General features: G+C 48.9%; 5 protein-coding genes across 5 annotated transcripts; 2 read left to right on the forward strand and 3 right to left on the reverse strand.

The window, feature by feature from the left end:
* Positions 1–906: 906 nt before the first annotated feature.
* HOO65_070507 (2-isopropylmalate synthase) lies at positions 907–2,511 on the forward strand (the record flags this gene model as incomplete). Its single annotated transcript, XM_071001354.1, has 1 exon — positions 907–2,511. The coding sequence occupies one exon, from the start codon at positions 907–909 to the stop codon at positions 2,509–2,511; it is 1,605 nt and encodes a 534-aa protein (XP_070857225.1).
* A 6,738-nt stretch (positions 2,512–9,249) lies between these two features.
* Positions 9,250–12,408, forward strand: HOO65_070508 (Importin subunit beta-1; the record flags this gene model as incomplete). The annotated part of the gene is made up of 5 exons (XM_071004864.1): positions 9,250–9,292; positions 9,465–9,523; positions 9,760–11,983; positions 12,047–12,158; positions 12,246–12,408. The coding sequence occupies 5 exons, from the start codon at positions 9,250–9,252 to the stop codon at positions 12,406–12,408; spliced, it is 2,601 nt and encodes an 866-aa protein (XP_070857226.1).
* Positions 12,409–13,630: 1,222 nt separating this feature from the next.
* HOO65_070509 (Squalene monooxygenase 1,1) lies at positions 13,631–14,956 on the reverse strand (the record flags this gene model as incomplete). The annotated part of the gene is made up of 4 exons (XM_071005050.1): positions 13,631–13,634; positions 13,690–13,740; positions 13,848–14,371; positions 14,438–14,956. 4 exons carry the CDS (start codon positions 14,954–14,956, stop codon positions 13,631–13,633), a joined length of 1,098 nt encoding a protein of 365 aa, XP_070857227.1.
* A 990-nt stretch (positions 14,957–15,946) lies between these two features.
* HOO65_070510 (Eukaryotic translation initiation factor 3 subunit G) lies at positions 15,947–17,044 on the reverse strand (the record flags this gene model as incomplete). Its single annotated transcript, XM_071005093.1, has 3 exons — positions 15,947–16,165; positions 16,269–16,920; positions 17,025–17,044. 3 exons carry the CDS (start codon positions 17,042–17,044, stop codon positions 15,947–15,949), a joined length of 891 nt encoding a protein of 296 aa, XP_070857228.1.
* Positions 17,045–18,107: 1,063 nt separating this feature from the next.
* On the reverse strand, positions 18,108–21,497 carry HOO65_070511 (peptidase family M20/M25/M40 protein; the record flags this gene model as incomplete). Its single annotated transcript, XM_071001355.1, has 1 exon — positions 18,108–21,497. One exon carries the CDS (start codon positions 21,495–21,497, stop codon positions 18,108–18,110), a length of 3,390 nt encoding a protein of 1,129 aa, XP_070857229.1.
* Positions 21,498–21,786: the final 289 nt, after the last annotated feature.

Here is a 21,786-nt window from a genome sequence, read left to right on the forward strand (position 1 = left end):
CAGAGAAGCTACTAGTGCACGGCCATAATTCGTGACTCCACCAAAAATCTGTTCACTGGTTTTTTTTTTTTTCTTTTCTTTTTTTTTTCGGACCAAGCCAAAGCAAACTTTTGACCTTTATATCTTGACATCTATCTTGTTTGACTTCTAGCCTCATTGGCTCGCTCTGCTTATTTACCGCATATTGCTGTCGGTAGCACTCCCCAATACACCGTTTACCCAACAACCGCCAAAATGCCAATGTAAGTTACCCTGCCAAATCAGCCTGGTCTGTTAATATTACATTCCCAGCACCTCTACCCACTATTCTTTTCCAGTCTCTCGTTGCCCGTATTTGCTTCCTCTAGTTATAGTCTCCAATTCTAACCAAACATCCGCCGTGCTACTATGTAGGCTTAAGGAGCCGTGGAAGAAGTACAAGAAGTTCCAGCCACTGGATCTGCCCAACCGCCAGTGGCCATCTAAGACCATTGACAAAGCCCCGAGATGGCTGTCGACCGATCTGCGTGATGGCAATCAATCGCTGGTTGATCCCATGGCAAGTTGGCCCCTCTGCCCTGGCTCCCCTTGACCCTCCGCAAACTCACTCTCTTTGTGTCTGCGCTGGATTTGCTCGACAATGACGGATCGAATCTGCTGTGTGCAACATCACGCCATTTTACACAAACACAGGCAGGCACAGACACACATGTAACTGTATACACACACTCATAGAAAGAGAGAGATATGCATGCATGAGAGCATATACACACGTCCACCAAGTCCCCTTGGCTCCTCTTCTATCTCCTCCCCTCTTTTCTCGCATTGTCTTACCAGCGCGGCGCATCTTCTTCTACACTTTTCTTTAACCCTAGTGCTAATACATAGCCTCTATAGAACCGGGATGAAAAATGGCGTTACTTCAAGATGCTCGTCGACATGGGTTACAAGGAAATCGAAGTTTCTTTTCCTTCCGCCTCCAATACCGATTTCGATTTCACTCGTAGTCTCATCGAGACCCCTGGTGTCGTACCCGATGACGTCTGGCTGCAGGTCCTGTCACCCTGCCGTGAGGAACTCATCAAACGCACCGTCCAGGCCATGAAGGGTGCCAAAAAGGCCATCATCCACATCTACCTGGCCACCAGCGAATGCTTCCGACGGGTCATATTTGACTGCAGCGAGGAGGAGTCTCTGGCCAAGGCTGTAGCCTGCACCAAGCTGGTCCGCTCGTTGACCAAGGACGACCCGTCGACTGCCGGCACTGAGTGGGCTTTTGAGTTCTCGCCTGAAACCTTCTCTGACACCAGCCCTGAGTTTGCCGTCAAGATTTGCGAGGCCGTTAAGGCCGCCTGGGAGCCCACTAAGGAAAACCCCATCATCTTTAATCTGCCCGCTACCGTTGAGATGTCCACGCCTAACGTCTATGCTGATCAGATTGAGTATTTCTGTACCAACATCACTAACCGCGAGACCGTCTGTGTATCTCTTCATCCTCATAACGACCGTGGCTGCGCCGTTGCTGCTGCTGAGCTCGCCCAAATGGCTGGTGCTGACAGAGTCGAGGGCTGCCTCTTTGGCAACGGCGAGCGCACAGGCAACGTTGACCTAGTCACCCTGGGCCTCAACCTATACACTCAGGGCGTGCATCCCAACATTGACTTTTCTGACATCGAGGCCGTCATTGACACCGTTGAGGTTTGCAACAAGATCCCTGTCCATCCCAGAGCGCCCTACGGCGGCTCGCTCGTAGTATGCGCCTTCAGTGGCTCGCATCAAGATGCTATAAAAAAGGGCTTCCAGCTGCGTGCCAAGGATGGCGAAGACAAGCACTGGCAACTGCCATACTTGCCGCTGGATCCCGGCGACATTGGCCGCACATACGAGGCCATCATCCGCGTCAACTCGCAGTCGGGCAAGGGCGGCTCCGCATGGATTATCCTGCGCAAGCTCGAGCTGGATCTGCCACGTGGCTTACAGGTGGCCTTCTCATCAATCGTGCAGGCGCGTGCCGATCAGCTAGGCCGCGAGCTGCTTTCAGACGAGATTACGAGTCTGTTTGAGTCGACGTACTCGCTTCATTCTAACCCGCGCTTTAAATTGATCGACTACACCATCTCACCTGACCGGTCTCAATCGCCAGCGCCAGCAGAGCCGGGTAGGTCCCAGGACACGACTAACATGAAGCGTGTTTTCGAGGGTGTAGTAGAAGTTGACGGCAGAGAGTACACGGTACGCGGCCGTGGCAACGGCCCGATTTCTAGTCTGGCCAACGGGATAAGCAAAATCCTGGGTGTCAGCTTTGATGTACAGGACTACAAGGAGCACGCCATTGGCCGTGGTTCCAACGTCAAGGCCGCAGCATATGTGGCGTGTTCAGTCCAAGGAACTAAGGAGCGTGTGTGGGGTGTGGGAATCCACGAGGATGTTGTTCAGAGCTCGCTTATTGCCCTGCTCAGTGCTGCTAGCAACGTGAGTCCCAGCCCCAAGTTTTCATCATCGGCGGTGGCGCCGCGTCAGAGCAAGCTGTAAAAGAGAGGAAGACGGAAAAATAAGAGAGAAGATAAAAAAAGGAGACCGCAGGAGAGAGAAGAGGAGAAAAGAAGTTGTCAGCATATTGCTCTGTCGAGAAGCGGCTGCGGAAGTTGCCTTGGTGCCTATAGCTTCCACTTGGAGCATCCGTGCCACCGCCACCTACCTATATGATTTGTATATAACCCCTTGTGTCGGCTTGAACTTGACTAACCAGAAGCCCACTTCCCCCCTTTGGATATAGTTCACGGCAAGCTTACCCGGCACTCCTGCCCCTGGTAGCCCCAAGTTAACAGCCGTTGAGATCGTCGCCAATCTAGAGCAACAGGCCGAGAAGATGTAGGACTTTTTGTCCCTCTTTACCCTTGCCACCGCCCCGGTACCTCGACGACCTGGCTCGTTTTTCTTGACTTATTTTTGCTACTTTTTTTCCTGTTATATCAGTCTTTTGTTTGGTCTCTTTATTTCCCTGGGTTGCTGTTGTCCGTTAGTTTCAGTATCTACATAACAAGTTTGTGCTTTTGTTCACTTTGATGGTTGCTTCGTGCATTCTAAAAAGAATAGGGCGGGAAATGTGTTAGTGATCGCATTTTGAGGGTAAGACGAGAGGGAGAAACAGGAGGAAAGAAAGAAACATGTTAGCCAGTCGTTGACATTACAAGCTAGGGTTGAGGCTAGCCCTTGTGTAACTCTGCTTAGAAGAGTTTGTCCTACTTTCTTTCCCCACTTTTACTTAACCTTCAGACCGCGCTTTATTTTTCTGTGTCAGAGAACAAGAGACTTGCCGTATCAAGACAGGCCCATCTATCCTTTGGATAATCTACAAGGTATGATTCCAACTACGGACTTTCACTACTGTCGTATTGACACTAGCGAGTATTTAGGCCTGCTAGAAAAAAGAAAGTTTTTCTAATGCTGCGTACTGTGTGTGTGTGTTGCTCATCAAGACAAATCTAGGGAGAACGGTTCGGTAAGACCCATCCGAAACTAAATAGGGTAAATAATATGCTTGTATTCTACCAGTTCTGTAGAAATTTAGGCTGTGACTCTCCTTCATTCAAGTAGCTCAAGTATCCGACTCCCCCACAACTACGAGAGTTTCTCTAATGAAAATCACAGCGATGAAGACGATTTAGTTAGTCTACAAGGGCAGGAATCGATGGCAACAGCTTTCAACTCTACTACAGGGATCTGATGAAATTAGGAATGCCTGAGCCAGGATGGAATGGCACAAAAATGGAACTATGGGCGAAACTAATGGCCCGCCTCTTTTAGTCTCTCTTTGCTAGAGGTAGGCTATTCTGGACTCAGACCACTCAAGTTAATTCCGAGCATACATCACAACATTCAATTTTCACTATACTCTGTGGTTTCAACCCATAGATTCATTTCGCCTTCTTTAGTTATCCGTTGTTCTGCTACTGCCTGCAGGGCTGCCATCTAAAATCTCCATTTTGTCTTACTGCCCAATATGCGACAGGACGAAGACCACCAACAGATCATCAAAGTAACCTCCATTAACTCCTTTCTATATTTTACACTCGTTATCTTTTGCCAAGTTGATATAAAAATACGGGAAGCAATATCTCAGTCGTTCTATGTAGCTACACGGAAAGAAACAAAGACACTTAACCAAGTTGTCAGATCACAACTATTGCCTAGGAAAAGGAGGAAAGAAGGAGAAAAAGAGCGAAAAAAGGAGCAAGACATGCAAATCCTCCGGCTATGGGCTTAAGTCCCAAGAATAATATGCTGGCTCTAATGAGGCGGCTCTGTCACCTTGGTTACACAACTTACTATCAGTGATGGGCGTGGTAGCGGCAAGATAGCAAGATAATACCGGCTAGAAGATACATCAGCCCGACTTGGTTGGGGTCATCCTGCCTCTTGTCTATTCACTTTCTCCTGTTTTTCACCTTCAGACTGAGTCGCGCAGCCACATGACTTGTCCCTGTCTAGCCTAGCCTCTTGTTGTTTCTCACCGATAAAGGCTTCTTCTCTTGAATCAGATAATTCCCCCCCCCTCCTTATACCTATTTTATCACTGCCCTTCTATCACTTTCACTCTTGTTTAGTCCACAGCTTCCTCTACAGAGAAGAGCATTGGAGCTATCGAACAAGAAAACAACACCCTTACTTTCTCTTTGAAAGGGGACATTCCAAGTCAGCGTCAACGGACTATAACTAAAGCTCAACCAGCACACTCTCCAGATAAGGAGCTAGTTATTGAATGCTAGCTAATCCTAGGGGCAAGTGTTTAGCCATACATGGCACAAACAGCATACAGTAGCATCTTAGCTCAAGAAAAGAAGAGCTAAAGGTACCCTTTTCCCCCCGTGTCAAACGAGGATACCAGGCTCTACACTTTCTCAGGCGTCTCTGATATAACACAAATCTTTGTCGACATTATTACTGTAACTTTTACTAGCAAGTGTCCAAACAAGTCAAGAGCTTTTAAGAGGGCGCCCTTGGGTTTAAGGCCACCTATGTGATACGTGCACAACATCTTTAGCTACCAACCGTCACAGCTCCCTTTTGTATGACTCTTTGATAGCAGCCCTAGGCTTTTCTGGTTCGTATAAGAGCCCGAAAGATATCCGGACCAGCAAGTCTTCCGATAGCTCCGGCTCTATGGGATAGCGCTTTCAAATCAAAACTGTGTTTGAGGCTGGATAGCTAGGAATCTTGTGACAACATCACCTTCCATTTGAGATCATGGTAGCCGGGCTTCTTTTATATTTTGTTCGATCATCTTGCTAGTGCCTTGTCGTTAGTCGCGCCAAAAAAAAGAAGGAAATAATCGGTCTTGATTTACCCACGGCCAAAAATCAGCAGTGGGAAAGTTGGTTCATCATTATTTTCTTAATAGTACCCATATATCTAAGTCAAAGATGGTCGATTCTATATTGCTGACGATCTTCCATCTCGTGGCTATTAGCCGTCGTCTTGTACTAGCGGAAAAAATATAAGTTGCTTTTTAACATTGCGTAGAGGAAATAAGAAAACAAACTACTTATCCCTTCTACCCAGCTGCTTAACCGCTGCCTAATGCTCACTTTGCTGTGTCCAGGTAAACCCTCTACAATGCAGCTCCCTGGCATTGCAAAACACTTCTGCGTCTTGTCCTTTCATACGCCGCTGTCTATCAAAGCTGTTCTCTTTCCAGCTACTAGCTCATGTTAGGGAGCATTCCCAAATAAATCAAAATGGATTTCGGATAGCTGCAGGGCCCCGCACGCTATACGTTAGTAGCCCTAGAAAAGCCGCGGGCTATAAGCATTTCCTATCTCGTCGCAAAAGCAAGCTTAAGCGCAGCTGTCGTGTGCCACTTCAAGAGTCTGTATAAACGTGCTATGTTATCTTGTTTCACGTATAGAGAAGCAACCCGTAAACCCGAGACAGGACACCCAAATCAAAGCAACTAAGTTGAAAACAACAACAAGATTAGTCTTATGTGAAGCCAAAAGAAAAACACAGCAAATGTAAGAATGATGGGGCCGTTGACATTCAGATAACTGGATCCAATAGCATTGACTATGGCATGGTTTTCCAGTAGAGCGGAAGACTGCTTGGCTAGTTTACAGGCCCTGTAAATGAGATTGATTCTCTTATGAAGCTGGTTAGTGCTCGTTTCGACATATCAGCTCAGCTCAGCTACCCTAACTTGGGTGAATGTGGTCGCTATGATTTTATTGCGTGTGTAACGTTGGCCAGACTACGTGCCATCCCATCATGTGATGTGACCTGACATTGTCTCCATTGTTGAACAGCTAACTTGAACGTATTTTTATACATACACAGAAATATAAGCCTCTGCACGTCGATCACAGATCCGGCCAAAATCAACATGAGCCAGGTGTTGTTTATGTTGTAAACCAGTCTTTTGTCTCAACACTTCTCCGATCTGCCCCTTTAACATCCTTCCTTTCAGGCGATTTAAGTGCACCGGTCAAATATGAATCGGCTTTTTATAATAGCCTATCATTACTAATAGCCTACGAGCAAGACACTTATTAGTGCTAGGTCTTGGATAACTCCAACCATTGGTTTTGATATGGCAGCAAGGATCAACAGGGCCCCAAGCAGTAAACCAGATTGAAGATGGAGATTTGGGACGCAGGTTTTCTCAGAATCTGGGAGATTATCACAGACTGAATCGAATACTCATGCTGTTATTTCTTCATGAGCCTCAGTCTGTCGGGAGTGACGTCCCCACAGCAGCGAGCCATAAACCTTACCTGAGCACCAAGGAAAGGCTATTTATGCAAAAAAGCCTCATTGCTACGGAGCCACATCTTCGGTGGTGTGACGGGGGATAGATTTTCCTCGTACTTTCAGCAACTGGTGCGCTATGAATAGCTGTGTTCCCAAACCCCAGCTAGATAAATAAAACTGCGCGTCTCTATAGTCAGATACTCCGTCTCCAAAAGGAGTCATAGAAGCAACCCGCCTAGCCAAAGTCTGAAAAAAATACACTCGTGAAGTATTTGGGTGCACTCATTAGTCTCCAGTTGAACTTGACAGCGAATGCATGGATGACGTCACAAGTGGACAAAGCCGACATATTGAAGGTGCTCAGCTGCAAAAATACATGCAAAAGCATCACGAAGTAGAAGTAGGCAGCGATACAGGGCTAGGCTTCGTTAGCAAAGCCGCCCCTAAAAACAGCTCTTTTTTAGAGGAGGCATGCCCTATAACAATCCACCCTTCCTATGCTAGCAACAAGGTTAAGCAGTGGGTTATACCCAGGATATTCTCCTCGAACACCATCGCACCAGCTGCAGGTCTAGACATACCTCACCTAGTTGTTCTGTCCAATAGACACTGTATTTCTGCCTCAAATATATCCCGAGGGAGAAAAGAGGGACGGTGACATACCATAAAACGCAGCAACTTCAGTAGCCAAGACAGAGTCAAGCTTCATATTTACAGCCGCCCTGAGCGGGATGTGGGCTTGTATGTAAATAGACGAAGGGAAGGGAAGGTTAGCTGGGGCAGCTTGGAGGTTGGAGAGGGTTCGTTTGTTTTACATATATGAAATCCTGTTCGAGATCTGTCTCGGCCAGGGAATCCCCATTTTGTTTGCCCCCTAGTAGAGAGTCAGACAATCAACACTAGATGCCGCCGTTGCTCGAGGCCAGGAGAAAAGGCTGTAGGTGCATGCAAATACTGGCATGTGCATATGGATTTACAATGCTACCCGCTATGTATAGTCAATCCTGTTGTTCTTCAACACGCAAGCTGTCAAATATTTTCATCATGATTCTCTCACTCACTGCTGTTGTTTTGCCTGTTGCCTTGTAGGCCCACTTTATGCCCCTCCTTTTCTGCTGGTTGCTCCGGCCAAGAGGAGGTAAGGGTGTGCTTAGGGTTGCTTAGAGGGGCCCCGTAGAGCCTTAGAGGAAGGCTTTAGGCCTGGCTATGGGCCTTGGCTAGAGGGGTAGTTAATTTCCCTAGGGGGAGAGGTGGGGCAAGACCTTTCCTGAAGAGAACAAAAGAAAACAACCAGCCCAAAACAAACAGACAAGTGTACATACAGCTGTTAGACAGACAGACAGACAGCAGGCAGGCAGGCAGGCAGACAGACAGAAGGATAGACAGCAAGATAGACATGTAGCCAATCAGCTCCTACAATACCAACTGATTCGCTTTTCCTGCACCCAGGAAAGAAAGAGCAAAAGAGGCAGAGAAAAAGAGAACAAAAAAAAGCTCTTGCTTGAGTAGTCCTACATTAGAGCCAATGGGAGAGCGGTTCTTTGTTTGTGCTTTCCTGCCTCCCTCTCACTTGTCCCGCTCTCCCCCATTTTACCGTGCATCTTGCAACTTCCTCCGTTTGTTTAGATAGCAAACACCAGCTTCTTGCCTTTTCTTCCTTCCTCGCTGCCACAACTTGCCTTGTTACTTAGGGAACTGGCCACTTTTTTTTTTCTTTTTCTGCTTTTTTTTTCTTCGTGCCTGCCATAACCTCGTCTCCCCCTCTCTCCTCCACCTTTTTACCCACTTCTAATTAGGAAGCTACTGCAAAACTCATAGTAAACGGCGGCAACAAGTTATCCCATCCCTTCCCAAAACAGCACCATATTTTTTTGCTATCTTTTTTTTTTTTACCCTTCCCTTGCTTTTCTTTTTTTCCTTTCTTCCCTCTTCTTCTCTCTTCTTTCTCTCTTCCCACTCTTCTCGTCAGATTTCCATTTTTCTTCTTTCTCTACTCTTCTTTTTCCTTTATTGATACACTCATACACACAACTCACCACCTTCAAACAGCCCCCTCTCTCTCACACTCCCTCGCTGTCTCTCTGAAGCCTTTCTTCTTTAATCTTGTCTTCTTTTTTATTTTTCGTTTCTTACTAATTCCTCATTTCTCGCCATCTCCTCTATTTCCAATATAGAAGGAACCAGGATAAAAAGGCTTCATACATTATTGACAACGAATCATCAAGGCCTCACCTCACCACTTCTCTCTCCTCCCTAAACCTCGACCTCCCAAGCCCGCCCTCGATACCGGTTTCGATCTCGGCACCTTTTCGTCTCTTTCCGTCGCCGCCAGATAATACACGTTGCTGCTGGTGCTTCCTGCGAGCTTAACTCCCTCAGAGTCACACTATCTCTGTCTCCATTTCTCTCTTTCCCTGTGGTCGTCACTTGTATCTATCACGGCTGAGCACATACGGAGTTAAAACGAGTTCTTTGATTGTTAACTCTTAAAAAAGAAAAAACAAAAAAACTACCACTATCACAATGTCTGAAATTAACCAAGTTCTGGCAAACTCTCTGTCGCCGGGTAAGTACACATTCATCATCGTCATCTGTCACGTGTCGAGTTGCGTATCCTTCTTGACTCGGTGACTCTCTCAGCCCCTGGCAATCCCACCCTAGCTTGACTCCCTCAACCCACAGTCACTATTATCTCTATCACAACTCATCCTCTAACCTCTATCTCATCTTTTAAATAGATACGGCGACAAGAAACGGTGCTGAGCAGGCCCTTGCCCAAGCTGCCGAGAACAACTTTGTAAGTAACCTCTTTTTTTTTTTTCCCCCTCTAACATGAGCCACTAGCCATGTCACTCACTTGTCCCCCCCCCTGGCTTCCTTAGCGAGTGTTTGGTTCTCCTGGGCATTTTTCCATGCAGGTTGGCTAGCCAGTCTATACTACCACAATATCACACCATCTCTCACCTCCCCCAGCTTTACTCCCTGTAATCACTGATGCAAACAATCTACAAAAGCTAACCGGGCCATTTTTAGCCTCTTTACCTCCAAGCCCTAGTACACGAACTTGCCAATGAGAGCAACCAAGGTCCCATTAGAGCCGCTGCCGGTATTGCCTTGAAGAATGCTTTCACTGCCAGAGATCCGACACGTCAACCTGAGTTGCAAGCCAAGTGGCTGCAGCAAATCGATGATGAAACCAAGGGCCGTATCAAGGCCATGACCCTTGAGACCTTGGGCTCATCCAACTCTCAGGCTGGTGCTGCTGCTGCTCAACTCATTTCTGCCATCGCCGCTCTTGAGATGCCCCGTGAGCAATGGCAGGACCTCATGCCTTCTCTTGTCAAGAATGTTAGCGATGGTGCCGCCCACTTGAAACAGGCTTCTCTTACTGCTATTGGTTACATTTGCGAGAGTCAGGACCCTGAGCTTAGATCTGCTCTTGTCCAACACTCAAATGCGATCCTCACTGCCGTTGTCCAAGGTGCTCGCAAGGAGGAACCCAGTATGGATGTCCGCCTGTCTGCAATCACTGCCCTTGGTGATTCTCTCGAGTTTGTTGGTAACAACTTCAAGCATGAGGGTGAACGCAACTACATCATGCAGGTCGTTTGCGAGGCCACTCAGGCCGAAGACTCTCGCATTCAACAAGGCGCCTTTGGTTGTCTCAACCGCATCATGGCCCTCTACTATGAAAATATGCGCTTCTACATGGAAAAGGCCCTCTTTGGTTTGACCATTATCGGCATGAAGAGCGAAGACGAGGATGTTGCTAAGCTTGCTGTCGAATTCTGGAGCACCGTCTGTGAAGAGGAAATCAGCATTGAAGAGGACAACCTCTCTGTGGACAGCACAGAACACATGCGCCCCTTTTACAACTTTGCTAGAGTCGCTGCTACCGAAGTTGTTCCCGTCCTTCTGCAATTACTAGCCAAGCAGGATGAGGATGCTACCGATGACGAGTACAACCTAGCCCGAGCCGCTTACCAGTGTCTGTCTCTCTATGCCCAGTCTATCCGATCACCCATTCTATCCCACGTGCTCACGTTTGTCGAGGCCAACATTCGCTCCGAAGATTGGCATCTCCGTGATGCCGCCGTTTCTGCCTTCGGCGCCGTAATGGAGGGTCCCGAGGAAAAGGTTCTTGAGCCCATTGTTCGCAATGGGCTAGGAGCACTCATCGACATGATGGGTGACTCTAACTTGCTTGTCAAGGACTCTACTGCCTATGCTCTCGGCCGTATCACTGAGGCCTGCCCTGAAGCCATTGATCCTGCCACTCACCTCGAGCCTCTTCTTAAGGCCCTCTTCTCTGGTTTGGCTACTCACCCCAAGATGGCTGCTTCGTGTTGCTGGGCTCTAATGAACATGGCCGAGCGCTTTGCCGGCGATATTTCCGCACAGCAAAATGCTCTCACCCCTCACTTCAACCAGAGCTTACAACAGCTGCTGGAGATGTCTGGCCAGGCTACCTGCGATTCTTCCACCCGCACTGCCGTCTACGAGGTCATCAACACTTTTGTTCAGAACTCTGCCGTCGAGAGCATGGCTTCCGTTGCCCAACTGTCTGACGTTATCCTGAAGCGCCTAGAAGAAACCATTCCTATGCAGAGTCAGGTTGTTTCTGTTGAGGATAAGATCACCCTATCCGACATTCAAACCAGTCTCTGCACCGTGCTGCAGGCTATTATCTTCCGCCTAGATGCCGAGATTGCCCCCCAGGGTGACCGCATCATGCAAGTCTTGCTTCAAATCCTTAGCACTGTTGGCGCCAAGTCCAGTGTACCCGAGGCTGTGTTTGCGGCCATTGGTGCTCTGTCTACCTCCCTGAACGAAAACTTCTTCAAGTACATGGAGGCGTTTAGCCCCTTCCTATACAACGCCCTGGGCAACTTGGAGGAACCCGGTCTATGCTCCATGGCTATTGGTCTCGTCAGCGACATCACTCGCTCTCTAGGCGCCCAATCACAGCCTTTCTGTGATCAGTTCATGAACTACCTACTGAACAACCTACGCAGCTCGTCTCTGTCCAACCAGTTCAAGCCTGCTATTTTACAATGCTTCGGTGATATTGCGCTCGCTATTGAGGGTGCCTTTGAAACCTACCTTTCTGTAGTTGCTCAAGTGCTGCAGCAGGCTGCTGGTGTCGAGGCTACCGCTGATGGCTCATACGAGATGATTGACTATGTCATTTCTCTGCGTGAGGGCATCATGGACGCCTGGGGTGGTATCATCCCCGCCATGAAGGCCAGTGGAAAGGGTAAGCTTTTATATTTCGTTGGTTGTTTGGCTTCCAGAATAATGCTAACATTTTTATGTACAGCCACCGCCCTGCAGCCGTATGTTGAGTCTATCTTTGCTCTGCTGAACAGCATTGCCACCAACTACCTCAACCGTAGTGAGCCGCTGCTTCGCTCAAGCATGGGCGTTATTGGGTAAGCCTTTTTTTTCTCCATTTTCTCCATTTTCTCCTTTTTTCCTTTTTTTTTTGAATGCTAACGTCACGTCCTTCTCTTTTCTAGTGATCTCGCCGAGACCTTCCCCAACGGCGAACTAAAGGAGGTTTTGCGTCAGGAGTGGCTCACTGCTTTGATCAAGGAGACTAAGTCCAACCGCGAGTATGGACCTCGCACGCTTGAGACTGCGCGCTGGGCTCGTGAACTTGTCAAACGCCAGATTGCTTAATTGGCCTTATGGATCTAGACCTGTGATGCTGCCTTGTGTCTTTTCTTTCCCATTTCCCCTATTGTCACTACCCCTTCCCCCGACTCTTTTCCATCCACTTCACCCTATTCACTATGTAACTTCCCTTTTCATGTCCATCTTCTCTTTGGTGTCTACTGATTTCATCTTTCACATTGTACTTTTCCCACACATGTTGTTTTGTACCTTTTTTATTTTCCTGTTGTCTTGCAATACCCTGTCATTTTCCCCTTACCCATACACTATTAGCACTTCTTCTATTCTGTCTTCATTCCACCATAAACATGGATTTATCTTCTCTATCTCCTTGATGCTTCTTTCCCTTGATTTCTACAAGCACCTCACTCCGGGCCTTGCTTTAAGTATCTTATTGTTAGCCCGTATTTGGTCATGACACCCCCCTTATCTATTTTTTTGTTGGTTCCCGATGTCTTTTGTCACTTCATGAAATGTATATAGACCCTTTGTAACGCCATATCACAAAACATTGTTTTCCCTCTAACCTATCCATCACATCCTTCCCTCTATCCCACATGTGGTCCTCAATCGCCATGTAAATGATCCACTAGATATGTACTCATCTATTTGTGCACCTTGCCTTTTTGTCTATACACTTGACCTATGTTAACCAAGACTCTTGGTTGGCCCTGTAAATAATGAAACGTAGAGAGCTGTCTCTTGCCTATCCTCTTGTTCTTCGGATTGCATTGTCGATGCTATAAACGCAAAAAATAATTTAATTCTGTGTATAACATAAACACTAAGCGATACCGCCTGAAAGAAACCCCTCCCAGAATAGCCAATTTGTGGTTTCCTTTTACCTAAATTCCAACTCCTTGTCCTTTAACTTGTTTTCTTTCGTCCTTGACCAATCTTGTCTGGAACTGCTCTGCTCATATGGTTTTCGCCGTCTTACCCAAGGATATCGTCAAACAACGCCACTACTGCTACGTGACATGCCAGCCAGACGATGCCAACTACACGACACCAGGCGACCAGCATGTACACTCCACGTGCCCTTGCTAGGCTCTCTTGTACGGCACATGATGTCAGCCGCACGAGCGGCTTAAACAGTCGTCGCCTTTTCTGGAGCATGCCGGCGAGGCTCTGTATAGGTGCGTGGTAGGCACGGTCGCCTTTGGCAAGGAACTTGACGATGGACCGACGTAGTATTGAGCGAGTTATTTCTAGTTTTATCTGTTTATTAGCTACAAATCAATAGTGCTTCTGCATCCGCAAAATGAGGAGAGAGCATAAACTTACGCTGCCCCGAATCCCAGTCCCGTAGCACACGAGACACCATATCTAGCGGTGCTGTGTGCTTTTTTCGCTTCAGCAAAAATTTTGCCAGCGCCAACCGTATACGCCATGAATTGGCCAGTGACTTGCAACAGCCACGTGATTTTAATAGGCCAACTAACAAAGCCACGTCTTTGAGTGCTACCATTAGCCCCGAGTCTGTTGCCAAGTCCGATGTGTACGGCTGGTCATGTAGCAGAAAGACACCTGGGTGATAGTTTGTCTCGGCACAGCGCAGGCCAAGAGCGATGGGCTCCATCCGTGCAGATCCTACGGCGAGGCGGAACTCAGCAAGCAAGGGAAGCGGCATCAACGGAGATACATTCGTGATTAGATGATCCCGCAAACTAGTATCGGGGTGAGCGGCTAGAGACTCGGCAAGCGTGGGAGTTACCTCAATGTGTGCGCGCAGTGTGTCTCGAGATATACGGAATAGCGTTAAATTGCACCCAGCAGCATCGAGAATCGAACACACCATCTCCTCGACGGGCAGAGCGCCATGAGGAATGTCAAATGCCCAATAACGGTTGAGTAGAGCAGGCGAGTTCGGGGCGGGAGCGGTGGGAGGGTTCACAGGAGGCGTGGAAAAGGCATCACGCAGTGTCGAGTCAGTCCCGTCACAAAGAAGCGTAAGGTCTGCGAGAAACTATACAATAGTGTGGGTACAGTCAGCAACATCGATCAGCCATTTTTATACCCCTATCAGACTCACGTGCACTGGATAATCGGCATGAGATCGGATGCATTCCACACCTAGGACCTCATCGCTCATCCCGCCACGCACAATCTGCGTGACTGTAGCCTCGACCATGACCACATTGCACTGATGTCTAGCCAACCTGCGTAACTGGGCCATGAGCTTTTCCCTGCGAAAAGCAAGACCCATAATTGATCGAGGGCCTTTTTCATCCCAGCCATCTCTGCGGTGTGGAAGCGAGAAAAACACATTGGCCGAGTCCGCCTGCCGATGCACTGTATACCCACGCACGGGGAATGTCTCGATGTTGTCCAGAGCACTACGTAGACCTAGCTTTTCGAGTGCTGCAATTCCACCTGGATGCAAAATGTGGCTAGGTTGGGCCAGGGATTGCTCATGCTTGTGGTCTAAGAGAAGCACGCTGCGTCCTTGATGCGCAAAGGCTACAGCTGCAATACAGCCAGTAATGTCAGCACCGACGATGGCCACATCGAAGCGCTTCTCGGCCGTGGTACGGATGGAGTCGAAATCCATTTGAGAAAGCCTAAAGGGGGAGAGAAACCTGTATAGTATAGTTGTAGGTAATGATGGATGCAATGATGTATGGTAGAATGGGTGGGTATCGTGATACTTGACCGAAAAATGAGTATTTTTCCAGAGCGAAGCAAGGATGATGAGAAACTTCTAGCGATACTTGGAAAAGGCGCCGGATTGAGCAGTTGTCGTTTATGTAGCTTTGTTACCAGACAGTTAGGCAACTGCCTTTCGACATTGATCACTCTCCTGCTACAAGTCCCCGTCTTCCCCTATGTTACACAAGTCTATCAACGACTTCTCACGATCGATATATGCTATATTTATACTACCGCACACCAATCAAGAGCGAAAAAAAGAAGGCACCGGAAATCACACTCACTGCTTCAATCATCTACCAGAAAATATTCCATCGATTTCATCAAATCACACATGACAAGCCATAAATGAAGACAAGACTATTCCACAACACAAACTTTTCCCATTCCGTATATTCATTACCTGACCTTTTTACCCCTTTGTAAACGGCCTCCCCTTCCTATAATCAACGCGAAAAAGGTGGGAAGCCAGTCGTATGAAGTACAAACAAGAAAGCGAGAAAAGAACACCAATTATCAAAAGACCGAGAAAGAAGAAAACACAGCAAAAAACGAAGGCAAGTCAAGGGGAAAGCAAAGAGGGGAAAGGATGGGAGGGGTGGGTGGGTTATCAGGGGAAAAAAGATGGAAAAGCAAAATAGAGAGCTGCAAGAAAAAAAAGAACAAGATACAACTCGTTCTTTTTCGATACCTTCTACGCCAGCAGCTGAAATGGCAAGAGACGGAAAGAGAGAAATCATTCGTTTGCGGACTTAAACTTGAGACGTAGGCGTAGGCGTGGACGTGGACAGTGCGATTGTCTTTTTCTTCTTTCTTTCTTTTTTTGTTTGTTGTCTTTCTATTTTTATAAGCAACAGCCGCAACAGCAACGGCAGCAGCATCGAGTCTTTTACTACTTCTTGGAAAACTCGACGCGCAAAATAAGATGCCGGAAACCGAATCCATCCATGACTTGGCAAGCTTTGACGGCGTCGTCACGGTCGACGTAGCTGACAAAGGCAAAGCCCTTGGCCATACCGGTGTCGCGGTCCTTGGCAAGGAATACTCTAGCGACACGACCGAAGCGCTCGAACAGACGACGCAGCTCATCTTCCTCAGCGAGCTCGGAGACCTGTAGTAGTAAAAAAAAACAGTTTAGCAATTGTGCATAAAGGGTAAAGCAGAGGATAATAACAACAACCGGGAAAAACAAAAAGAGAAGAGGAAGAACTCACATTAGTGACGCGCAGAGTTGCCAGATCATCACGCTCGCCAAACTTGCTGCCACCACCCATCCGCTCGCCAGCAGCAGCACCACCATTACGCAGCGCAGGAGGCACATAGGAGCCCTTCTTAGCACCATCGGCTCCGCCAGCAGCAGGACCAGCCAACGACGAGGGCTCGTCACCCATGCCAGCGGCAACATCGGCAGCGCCATCGGCGGGAGCCATAGTATCCTTGAAGGGACACCGGGTAGTGAAATGGTCGCCAGAGCAGATACGGCACTTGACTTGCTTGTCCTTGAGTTTGTCCTTCATGGCTTGGGCGTTGGGGTCGTTGGCCTCGGCCTTCTCGTCCTTGCGCCAGTTAATGCTAGGCTTGAAGATCATGTTCTCAGCTACAGAGGTGGTGTCGGTGGCGGGACCGGGGCCATCCTTAGCAGAAGAGCCAAACTTGGCCCAGGTCTTGCGGTCGGCCACACGCGGGTTGAGCGTCTCGGTATGAGTGATGAGGCGGATGCGGCGAGTAGTCTTGACCTTCTGGCCCTGGTCGTTTAGGGCATAGGTAATGATGGTCTTAGTACCATCCTTGTTCTGGATTTCCTGAGGGGGGGGCAGCTGCTCGGGGCCAGACTCCTCGACGTCGTCGTCATCGGCCCAGTCTTGCCTAGAGGGAAGGAGGGAAAAGGATAGGTCAGTCAAAGCGCCTGAAGGGGAAACAGAGGGCAAAGCGGGAGGATAGTCAAGAAAGACACAAAGGGAAGAACACACTTCTTAGCGACGGCGGCCATGATTGTTATGGTTTGTTGTCGGTTTGATAATGCGTCAAGGTGCAGGTTAATGTTCGTGCTTGTACTGCGCTTGTACTAGTACTTGATGATGCCGGGTCGGTAGCTGGGCTAGGCGGAGGGGCGGCGTCGGCAGCAGAAGGGGGGCGTGTCCAAAGGGGGGGGGGGGGAGGGATCAGATATGCAGATAGCAAGAAAGAGGCTTTGGTGGGTGGTGGTGAAATGTGGAGATCGGATTGAGTTTTCTTGCAGGGCGTTTATTCGTTCGATTAAGTAAGTCGAAATGTGTGGCAGCACACAAGGGTACAGTCAGCAAGGAGCAGCAAAGGGACAAGGCTGAAGCCAGGCAAATGTGAGGCTATCAAAGTGCAAAAGTAGAGAGGCTATAAAAAGTTCAAGCCAGGCAGCCTTTCCGCTTGTACGATTTGTTCCTTGGTGGGGTTGACGATGTTCGAATTTTGTCAGTTTTTGGTGGTGGCATTTGACGCCACATTTAGTTTTGGTGGGGTTGTGTGGCGTCGCCAGATAAAGCCACACAAGGGCGACGCCTCATGATAACCAAGCCAAAGCTTGCACTTAGTTATGCTACTTGCTAAATAATGAAATTTGCTTCACAGGCCAAGTCCATGTTCCAAGGGGTTATAAAAGATGTTTTAGAAATAGTAAAGGCTTGCGAAAGCTTTATTAATGGCGACTCATCAAGAAGATCTAGTTGTTGTACGAAGCATTCTTCCTCGACCACCACATACAAAATATTGGGTTTCCAACAACCACCACCCCTTGACGGCCTCCGCTGATTATGTTAATATATCTACGTTTTCTGTGTCAATGAAAGAGAAAAAAAGGAAAGAACGAAAACAAAGAGACAGACAAGCTAGCTGTGGGTATAAATACAAATTGACTGTCCTTGAAAAGGACGTGTGATGAGGAACAAACATGCTGAAGAAAGAAAAGGGACGCAAAGAAAGAGACACGCTGGGTCGTGATAAGGAAAGAGGAAAAAAGGGAAACAAAGGAAGGACAAGATCAGTTCCCTATGATATGGAAACAAGTACGGAGCTGAAAATTACCGATTCACAGGTAGTGGCGGTAGTGCCCGCGTCGGTGGTGGTGCCGGGGGTGGGCTTGTAATAATGGGCATGCTGCGTCTATTGAAAATTGCCGCTGTGTTTTTGGCATCTGTAGCCTGCGCTCCTGCTACAGCGCTATTTGCTGTTTGCTGCAGCGGAGCTGATCCCATCGCCGGCTCGATGATTGGGGTCACGGGAAAATCACTCGAAGGTGAGCACACAATATCAGGAATCGCATCTTGCTTATATGCCTTTTTAGGCAGTAAGACAGTCAATGGCGGCTTAGTCTTTGGGCGTGGGGTTTCAGCTAGGTCGGATAGCCTTGCCTGATGACGGGGTGGACCAAAACCAGGTTGGCTGCGCCCATGGTATACCGACTCGGCCTGCACTGAGACCCGCCTGAGGAGCCCAGACGACAGACTGTTATGTCGAGTGGCAGTGTGTACATGATTTGAAACCACCTCCGAAGGCTCGAGCACAAGCGAACGACGTTGCTCACTATCAGCACCGAATGTCGGCGCTGTTGATGGTGGTTCAGCGCTGCCAACTTTTCTAGGCGAGCTGGTTATGGTGTCAAGACTGACAGGCGGTGCATCGCGCAGTCTAGGAGACTGTGGCCTAAGAGCCCGCGGTGTGCTTGGCAACGGCAGCGAAGCAAGGTCAGCAATATGGGGCCGGTTTGTGACAACAATGGTCTGAGTAGTCGGGCTGATGACAGAGTGTCTTATAGACGAGCCAACGTTGAACGAACTAGTCCTGGTGATCCGCGTGCTATGATGACGTCGTGGAGCATGCAAATTAGAAGTGTAGTAGGATGGTGAAGGAACGGGAGAGGGCAATGGCGAATGCGAAGCTATGCTCGTAGGCCGCCGTGAACTGTGCTCCTTTACAGCCCTGCTGGAGCGACGGGACGGCACGCCCTGGCCATGGGCTACGATAGTGATGGGGATTGCAGAGGTGGCAGTGGATGCTGTTGGAGATTCAGGTACGGGGGAGACAACAGCAAAGCATTCAGATATGTGGCTAGGTGGTCGCAGAGAGTTGGCAGTAGTCGGAGTTGTTGAGCGCAAACAGGGAGATGAAGACGGCAAATCATGCACTGTGGGCAAATGGCGGAGAGCCGGCGGCGGCAGCTTTCGAACGCTAGATGTGCGAACTGCATCTTTGAACGATAGTGTATCGGCAGATGGAGATCGGGCCACGGAGAAACGGCGCATAGCCGGGTTAGGTACGGAGAAATTGGGCACGGTCAGGGTTGGTGTGGATGGCGAAAGCAGCTCAAGTGAGCCACGAGAAATACGAGACTTAGCAGGATCAACGGCAAGTGACATGGAGCTGCGCGGCCGGGAGATGTTGGTACCAGGCCCTGTGCTGAGCGAGTTGAAGGACTGCATAGACTGACGCTTTTCGGCCAATGTCATCATAGGGATGGCATGGCGGCTAGTGACTACTGTACCTGCATCCTCAAAATGAGCAGGGAAAGAGTCACGGATAGGTGAACAGGCGGGAGACGAGGCAGCAGATGTCAAAACTGTACGCTGGCCCGAAACGGAGGATAGAAGGGATGATACTATAGACAAACGGTTGTATTCCCGTAGGTTGTCGAGCTGACGACCGTCATGTGACACAACACTGTTGATAGTAGATACCTCATCGTCAGCCTCCTTCTCCCGCTCCAAATCTTTATCCTTGGGGCAACGAAGTGTCGAGGCTGTAGGGGGTGGTGGTGGCACATCGACATCACTGATAGTGCTGCTGCGGTTGCTCTGGGCTTGAGTATAGCTATTGTGGCTGATACTGTAACTATTGCTATTCCGGTTGCTTTGGCTATGGCTGACAAAACTCTGGTGGCTGTTGCTATTGCGATTACTACGCGTGTTCCACGAGAGAACTGACAACTGGTCTGGAGCAGCGGGTAGCGCCTTGCTGAAGCGCGCTGGGTCGCGAACGACTAATGTGCGTTGACTACCTTGGGCGCGGAGCCGACGAGGCTCGGCCTTGGGCGCGGCCTCTCCCGTCTCACTGAGCATCTTCTTGCCACCTAGAGCCTCTATTTCACGGCGCAAGACGCCGATCCAGCCATCCATATCGTCGCTACTCTCAAAGACCATAAGGTAGTTACTAGCATGGCGCTTCTCAAGCAATCGCGAAAAAATGGACCGCGTTCCGGCAGACATTGTGCCCTGCGAGTCCATGACAGCTGACACTTGCAAAACCCAGTGCTTGCCGGGGAAGATGTCGGTAACAAAAGCCGCCGATTCTTTGCCCAGATGGAGAATCTTTTCTGGGAGGCGGTCATATGCGCCAGCGCCGCTGTATTGGAGTAAGTACCCTGAAGTCACAAGCACGTAGATCTTGTGTGTCCACTCGATTTTTGGCAACGAACTAGAAGCAATACGACGGTGGCCTTTTTTCTTAGGAGGTGGAAATTCAGCACTGTTTAGTGATGCAGTAGAAGTCTCGCTAGCTTTGCTACTACCAGAAACATCTACATCCTTGGCTGCACCATTGCCAGTGCGCTTTTCCTGTGTACGAAGCAATGAGTCGGCGGAGACACTCGACGCCGGTAGCCGGCTGTGGCGAATAGCCTGGGGATATGCGCGGAATAGCGGAGGCGGGTTCCATGTTGCCATGGGGGCCTTTGTGGTTTTGTACATCTGCGACTGTGAAGGCAAACGCGGTATGGGTACAGAGGCAGGCGGTGACAAAGACTCGGTGACAGGCTCATGGCTAGGATGCAGCGGCGGCTGGCGCGTCTTCCGTGTGATTTGATTTGCAGCATGGACATCGACGACAATCGAGGGCTTTTTCTTTGTGCGGTTGCGGCGTAATGGGATATGCAGCTGTGATTCAGCCTCATCAATGGGCTGGAGACTGGGTTCACACACAGTGGTTGCAGTGGGAGGCGGTGATGTAGTGGTAGTAGTAAGTGTTGTTTTAGGTGATAAGGGAGACTGCCATGCGGAGAAATCCACAAAGGAACTGCGCAAAAGACCCGAGGGCTTGGAGGCGACCTGGCGCAAGGGCTTGTCAGCAGCAGAAGCTGTAGCAAGCTTTGTTTTAGAGGATGAGGATGTCGAGGTTGAAGTTGAAGTTGAGCTTTGGTGTGAGTCTTTAGACTTGGAGCGCCCAAATATATTACGAAGTCCCAGGCGCGATTCACGGCGAGAGATTTTGGCCGGCTTTAAGGGCACACGCAACTCATCTGATGAGGATTGAAGGTGGTCGGGGCGCAGGCGGCGGCTGGGCATAGAGTCGGGAGACTGGAGCACTTCAAGAAGGCCTTGAATAGAGGGCGATGAGTCTGCGATTGTAGGAGACTTGGGCGAGAGCTTTGGGGTCGGTTTTGAAGACTGCGACTTGATGGAGGGCGGAGGCGAGGCCATTTTGAGTGAGGAACGACAAAGGAGCGAGGTTGTGAAAAACAAGAAAGAATACAGTTGATACGAAAAGAACGAATCGAAAAAAAAAAAATCAAGTTGGTGATAGTTGGTTATGGTTGTATATGCAATGAATGAGTGGACAGCAACGAGCCAGCAAAAGTAAACAAAAAAAATGGATGAAGCACAGCAACAGGAAGACGAGAAGAAGGACGAAGGAAAAATCAAAATAATCAAAATAATACAAAAGCGTTGTTCTACTGACAAGACAGTAAAAGGAGAGCTGCCAGCCAAC

This window comes from Ceratocystis lukuohia (genome assembly GCF_044167205.1).
Source record: "Ceratocystis lukuohia strain C4212 chromosome Unknown Supercontig7_pilon, whole genome shotgun sequence".
In the NCBI taxonomy this organism is placed as follows: Eukaryota; Fungi; Ascomycota; class Sordariomycetes; order Microascales; family Ceratocystidaceae; genus Ceratocystis; species Ceratocystis lukuohia.